The 8056-nt window shown below is 36.1% G+C and overlaps 1 protein-coding gene across 2 annotated transcripts in view; it reads left to right on the top strand.

Moving 5' to 3' along the window:
- Positions 1 to 8056, top strand: part of LOC119832587 (WASH complex subunit 1) — a 33061-nt gene that overhangs the window by 7337 nt on the left and 17668 nt on the right. For both annotated transcript variants that reach the window (XM_038356263.1, XM_038356262.1), the window contains exon 4: positions 932 to 1305. In XM_038356263.1, coding sequence (XP_038212191.1) covers positions 932 to 1305 — 374 coding nt within the window. The remainder of the gene's footprint in view (positions 1 to 931; positions 1306 to 8056) is intronic.

Raw genomic sequence — 8056 nt, 5'->3', positions numbered from 1 at the left:
CACTGAACCAAGGAGGCGTCCGAATTTATATAGTTCTATATAATTTTTTTTCTGTTTCGTATGAATTCCTTCACGAACCAATGATAATTAAATAAACGTTCAATACCGGATCTATGATATATGCATATAATTGTTTATATATAGATTATAGACGTTATTTCTTACTTATACTTTGTAATACTTTCGTAAAACTACGGTACCAAAATATATTTAGGGAATTTATGTTCGTACATTTATGTCTATTAGGTTATGTATTTAGCCTCAACCGTCCATATATCCACTTACTGTTCGAGATAATATAACGAATGGGATTTCTTTCTTCGAAACGCTATAGTTCCTTAGTAGTTGGTCGATAATGTATGTAAAGGTAAAATATGTTTTACAGCTCGTTAAACGTAAATGAACCTTAATCCCTTGAAATTAAAACATAATATGCTCATTCGTAGCATCGTGTGTTTTATCGGCATTGTAAATCCGTTATTTTCTGTATTTGGACATAATGTTTCGGGTTCTTACCTATGTGGGCAGAGAGATACGCATCTCCAACGTTTTGCGTACGAATTTTATTATGTATGCGGGTCACTTCATTGTAAACGACAACCGCTTTACCAATTTAAATTGCATTATACGAGATGGATTGATTGTATAATGCCGGATTATTAGCTTCAGAGAAACTCGAATTGATGTCCGTTTGATGTACAAAAACACATTTTATATAGCTGTTTATTGCCGCTATCTCTTATTTTAATCGCATATACATTTTCGTCCGACATATGTGGCATTCCTAATATGGCAAAATAGTTTATTGGTGATAAATTGATCCTGCTAGACTTGATGGTAGTGAATGGTTCTTTATATGACAGTACAGAATGTCCAAACATTTTAGCTGTAATTTCTGAGTTTTGTAAGCATAAATGTTTCCCCATATCAGGTACCAGAACTGGACATGCCGCTCGACCTACCGCATCTACCGGGCGTCGCCGGTGACATACAGTACTCCATAACAGAGGACGGTACTATAGCTCCGTCGGCCGTGACGTCACCAGTCGTACCCACTGTGACGCTGCCAGAACTGCCTGATATATCTGAACTGCCTGATGTCAAACCAGATGTTAGTGATGTGACAGTGGGTAAAGTCCCAGCGGTCGAGGATATACCGGATTCGCTGCCTGTACCGCCGCAAATACCGATGGCAACGGTACCTACGATACCGGTGGCAACGATACCGATATCTTCGATGCCAGCCCCGCCCCCCCCGCCGCCACCGCCCCCACCGATGGACATCGTAACACCAGTAAAGACAAGGTAAGTTTCAAAATATCGATTTAATTGTAAGCAAAATACGCTCAAAAACAAAATGTGCTTTAATTGTAACTTTAAATACGCATAAATGTTATGGAAACACATATATATAACTTTTAGCCCACGGTTCCTTCACGCCCGTTTCTCGTTATCAGGCAGTTACCAATATAAATTAAAGTTACTCAGAGGTTTATTTATAAAATTAGCCTTCTTATAGAGGCATTTTGGAATCGTCATTACATAGGATAATATTTAGCGTTTACCACCGGATCGGAAAGCAGTTTCCATTCTGTAGTTGCTATTTTAATAAGGTCTGTTTCTTCTTCTAAGGTCTGTTGTTTCTTAGTTCAGATTTTATTTTGTTAAAAGGAGATTTTTTGTCTCAAACTTCTAGGTTTCCTTGCACAATCACAAAATAAACAAACTCTAAATTATGTATAGATTAGTTATGTATTCATACGAGTGTTTTATTCCTCCGACAATGTAGGGGAAAGCCGAAAAGGTCAAGCTTATAAACAACATTGCTTTATCACTACAACTTCGATATTAGAAAGGCGGCTTATAATTTCATTAATAATTCATATATTTACTAAAAGGAGTTTGCTTTTCAAACGCTACGTAAACACTGCACTGATAATTTTTTTCATTAAACACATTTAGTTTCTGACTGCAATCACTTTGTTACCTGTTTTTTTGTTCCCCGGGAACCCCTACCATATGTTCCAAATGGATCGTAACAAAAAAGTCGATTATCATTCATCACTCAGTTTTATCTCGTGGCTGTTAAATTAGCCTTAATGTTATTATTTTTTTTGTTATACTTCAAATAGTTAGTTATGTTCTAGTTTCTTTTGAAGATTTTTTTTTGAAACGTCAAAAGACATTTCTAATAATTAGGATATAAAAATTGTTATACGAGACATTATCTCCACGGGAGAGAGGCCACATAAAAATGTCAATAGGTACGAGAAAGTCACACCGGCAATTGAACGACGCACACGCGTGAATCGAACGCCGAACAGTAACGACATTTTTTCCAACTAGCAGTAAATTCAATGCGCGCAGCGTTGTTTCCGTAAACTGTGAACTCGCGATGAATTTAGATTCAGCTTCTCCGAGATATTCGGATTCTCGTAACGTTCATATATTTTGTAAACCGGCTTCTACAGATGTTGCATTGCGTGAATCGTAAGTGGCATCGTTAGGAGACGTTTTAGAAAGGCGTTTCGTAGAAAAATGTAAATCGAATGTACAGCGCTAGCGGGATTAGAGTTATGGGTCACTTGACCCTTGCTTAGCCCCTCAATGGAATATAAAATAGGGTAAATGTCGAATAAATATGCCATCAAATGCGATTTAAAACGACGCACGTCGCACCGTTTATTCACGTGTAATATATGTCGGTGCGCCGCTTCGGAAGTTTTGAGTTCCCTAAACAGTGTTTTACTGGTTTTACGTATTAAATACTTCCAAACAAGTACAATAAAGAGCATGATTTTATATATAATTGAAAATTACCAGATTTACAAAGAAATTCTTAAGAAAGTTTGTAGTTGATAAGACCAACAAACCAATAACAATGAGTTGCAATGTCGTTGTATCTACCACCCAGCGATTCAATTACATCGCGCATCTATTATTTCGATCTATTATCCTTTCTGTTGAACATAATACATAATCGACAATATTCCATGGCTGTCAGAGTTCTTGGAATATTATAATTAATTTTTTATCATCTTACTACAATACGTTGGAGATTATTTTCAACATCACTATATTCAACATGTTTCTTTACGAGCGAGAATAAAAATAGTATAAATTTATGGTGTTAGTTTATTTTTGATCGAGTGTGTGGGTTTGAACGATGGGATTATTTTCAAACGCGTGCTATAAGCAGATTCACTTGCAAGTGTATGACATATCCATGCAGTGGATCTAAAAACACGTGAATCTACAATTGTGTTTACACGGCGGCGACGTTATGTCCTTGCGTACATTTAACATTCTTACCGTCCACGTAATAACACTATCAATAAGAAAATCGGAGAATTTACAAACTACATCAATTCCAAGTATTTGAAGTGGATGTAGTTTTGAAAACAGTGCGATTTACTTAGAACGTACATACAAATAACGTTTTGTTTGCGTCCGGATGACGCATCGCGCTCCGATAACCGCTCATTAGCTACGGTCGATATTTTTTGGCAAAGGTCGTTCGGTTGGAAATTGTATGCCATCGGGTTGGCTTAGGCTGCTAGCCTTGTGTGATTCGCAGAAGTGAATCTTAAGAGCCGTAATAAATAATGGCCGGCTTTACGTGGCACCGCTCGTGCGACGACGGACCGGTGCTGTCGGTTAATTATTTGGATGCTAGATGGTATTTATTACTAGCTGCGCCCCGCGCTTTTACTCGTGTAAGTCCGTATCCCGTAGGAGTATCTGGGTAAAAAGTTGCCAATGTGTTATTCCAGTTGTCCAGCTATCTACGTACCAAATTTAATTGCAATCGGTTGCAGTAGTTTTTGCGTGAAAGAGTAACAAACATACATACAGATACACATACATCCATCCTCACAAACTTTCGCATTTATAATGTTAAATAGGAATAGGAAACGAGGATAGGATAGGATATATATAGCCGAGCCTAAATGGTATGCGGGTTATGCTAATGTATAAAATGGGCTAAGTGTTTCCCTCTTAATTATGTTACTTATGGTTGTTTGTTAACTGACAAATGCTTTTTACACACCACAGAGACATATATCTATTTAATCCATATCGCTATAAAAACTTCCGTAATTACCAGCAGCCGTAATCTCTCCACGTAAAACCTTGTTTTAAAAAAAATTTATAATCAATAACGTTCTACACTTATCGTTTCAATTGAATAACGATACCGGGCTCAATAACTCCTTGGCCTTATCACTGATATCGCGAGCGCCTCTCACCTCCGACCCGTCGTCGGGTTATCTCGATGCTGACAAGTTGTGGAAGCAGATATGCCGCGCGTGTGCTGATGTGTAGAGCCTATATATATGCTAGCTTATGATATATAGCTATAGCATTCGGGGATCACGTACCTCCAACGAAATGAAAGAATTTATTAAATCGTTCCAGTATATCGTGAGGTTAGCGCGTACGAACGTACAAACGAACAACCAGCTACATTATTATGTGTATACATAGTATATACATTACTGAGAACATCTGAAGTCTATATTTGGATACTTCTATACTTCTTGAAACTCAATTTTAAGGAAGTATAAGGAATCGATTCTGTTAATAGATTTTAAACTAGTTTAAGGAAATTATACACGTTTATATAGCTCAATATCTAAGCTATTTTCGTGTAGTAATATAATGTACGATATGGTTTATCTATATATATAAAATTCTCGTGTCACAGTTTTCGTTGCCATACTCCTCCGAAACGGCTTGACCGATTCCTCTGAAATTTGGTAAGTATATTGGGTAGGTCTGAGAATCGGCTAACATCTATTTTTCATACCACTAAACGATAAGAGTAAGGCAGAACAGCGTTTGCCGGGTGCAGCTAGTTTCAATATATATTTCATATATATTTACATCAAGTTTAGGGTTTTATGAAAAGTTTTGAAACAATATACGTAATAACTTATAATATTAATATGTGTAGATAAAGAACAATGATCACTAGGCTTACTTCAACGTACGTTGTTTCAACTCAGCATTAATTTGTATGTAGCTCAGAACGAACGTGACGGTTGTTTACGCCCGAAATTCATCGGAATAGTATAAAATAGACGTGACTTACGCGTAGTTTTTTTTATTTTTTATTTCCTATTGTCTGTATAGTACAATGCGAATTCCTTATACCCACCTGTTGATGTCTATTCCTAAATATTTCTGAGGTGAATAGCGGAAGTGAATTTTATCTTATCGGGCCTTAAGAGCGTGTTCGTACGCCGTGCGGTGTATTTCGTAATTCGTACAAATTTTCATATCGTTATTTATCAATATGACTGATTAATTTGTTAGGAAAGTTCCTTCCCATAAGCTGGATACGTATACATGGGTCTAAAAAGATAGTTGGAAACATTTTTTAAAAGTATTGTGACCATTATATTGAACTCGATTTAAAAATGTCCGTATTTTTTTTAATTAGATATTTTGAAAACGTTTTCTACTAATTTTGAAGACTTATGTGTGCTTATTACGTATGTGAAGTTTCATTCAAATCTGTTCAGTCATATCGAAAATTGAATACTTCAAATTCAAACTTATATTATCCAGTATAGATTACATATCGCATGTATCAATCATAATGAAATTTATAGATTTTGAGTAAAATTATGACGTGATCAACAATTTGAGACCAATTGGAAGTGTCCTTTGAGCAATTCTATTGTTTCATTTTTTATAACATTGTTTCATTCAATTGTAATTATGCATTTTAATGTCTGCTCAAGGTCGAGGTGCTGTCAGTATTTAAATCAGGCTCGATATCATTTTTATACGAACATTGTATATTCGAAAAGTTTCCAACACAACGTGATTGTGTTATTTTTTATTTTGTAGAGCATGTTTCAAAGTATAGTGTAATGGAAATTGTATTTACATCAGGATTTACAAAGCAACGTGTATCGTAACGTATGACGAACTGTGGCTGTAATTTTGTATTGTACATATCGATTGTATAGAGTATTAGTTTATAATCTAACTCTTCTTCTTTCTCCGAAATGGCTATCTAATCTAACTTGCGAGATTGCTAACTGCCGGAAAATTGTGTTTGACATAATACATAACTGCGATATATTTGCATTAATGTCCACTGAAAAGTTGCAGTATGTTACGGACCAAATTTTTCTTATCTTTATTATAATTGCAATCTAACGATGTTATAATTTTAACTGAATGTGGTAGTCGAGCACGTTTCGGCAGGCTTGGGCCAGCTCGCATCGGGGAAGTACCACACCCCCACAGAAAACCAGCGTGAAATAGCATACTGCTGTGTTTCGTTCGGTGAGTGGGGGAGCCGAAGGCCTTCTCCTTACCTTTCTCAGTCCTTTCTTCATACCTCTCCAATTTGAAGTCGGCAATCCATTTGTAGAGGAGGATCTTACGCCTCTTGTCGTTCATGGGCGGTGGTAGCGCTTACCATCAGGCGACCCACCAGCTCCATTGCCGACGATGACATAAGAAAAAAAAAGGAAACTTACCGCTTTATTAAAAAATATTTCCGGTGGCTAATAGTAAGAAATATCACTTGATATACAATTATAAAGAAATAGAACTAATTTAACATTCTCACATTCTCGGAAGCTAAAAAACTGCTGCCGAATGTTCTAAACCATTAATATGGACGCGACGAAAAAGTTAAATTTCCCCCACAACATACTCGTATACGAGGAATTGATTACAGCACGTTACGTAAGTCATTAGAAATTGATTAGACGTCGAAATATGATGGATCGACGAATGATCACGATGATCGACAGATTGTATTAACAGAGTCGGCCGCTGTACGCTATCGGTGCTGCTATAATTGGATTGGATATTGGACATTAGCCCCGCATTGCTTGTTTGACAGTGCTTGATTATGCAAATTAGTATGAGCCAGCCTGGTTACTGCAATGTTGATTGCGAATTCTTTGAAATTTATACCTGAAATGATACGTTTGTTATAAAATTGGAACGTGGAAGCGAAATCGAACAACTCCGTAAAATTTAAATCATTATCTGTAGTAGATACTTAGTGTGTTTTTTTTTTTTTTGTTATCAGACAGATACTACATGATAGAAAATTACTTCTTATGATTTTACATTAGGAATACATAGAAATTATATGTGATAAGGAACATTCTTATTATTAAATCGAAGCGTCAACAGTTAGTTCGCCAGCGACCACATTATGTTTAATTTATATTTTCTATATTTAATGATACCTGCACGCCCCGCTACATTGTGTGAAAAAATTACGCTGTGAGTTAATTTTTAACCCGAATACCATGTTATGGCTCTAATGGAAAAGCTCATGACGCGTTGTGACAATCATAGGAAGACCACATGAAATTCATTACATGACTGAAGTCTTCTTCGAGTACGACGCGTTGTGGCAATGAAGAAATGAAATGAGGCATTATTTACATTATATTCAATAACCGATAAGCTCTATCTCTTCTCATGTGCTTGCCCTTGTCCCACTAGTCGATTCGGCAGACGGCACAACACGTATTGCACTGACCCTGCCGAAATAATACGCAATAGCTTTTATCGTCTCTAAAATAATATGTCTCTTATCACCTTATAATTAATTATTTATTAATACATTAACTAGTGGAGATATATGCCCAATAATATGGCTATATCTTGAGGACAATAAACACCATGTTTTAAATAACAGGAAAATAATTAGCAAAGCTGTTCTAACAATACGCACCAGATTTGGGGCCGCCAGTGTACACATCGCTGGTTTAAGCTACAATAGAGTTTGCGTTTGGACGTCTGATATTTTAATTGGCCGTGGCATTCATGATGATGAGTTGTTTTGAGTGACAAAGCGTTATTAACTAATTATTATTACACAAGAAAAAATTATGCTTTAGCAGGATTCGCGAATTTTTATACCTATATTGTCTCTGCTTTTTTTCGTGTGGATAGTAGATGTACATTTTTATGATTGATAACACACCCAGACATTATAATAAAACAACGCTATTTAGTGCAGAACAGAACTGACGTTTTATTATAAAGAAGTTTTGAAGCTAACTAAACC

The sequence above is a fragment of the Zerene cesonia genome, chromosome 15 (assembly GCF_012273895.1).
Source record: "Zerene cesonia ecotype Mississippi chromosome 15, Zerene_cesonia_1.1, whole genome shotgun sequence".
NCBI classification, from domain to species: Eukaryota; Metazoa; Arthropoda; class Insecta; order Lepidoptera; family Pieridae; genus Zerene; species Zerene cesonia.
The sequence above is the reverse complement of the archived record's forward strand: the minus strand, read 5'-3'. Positions and strand labels throughout refer to the sequence as shown.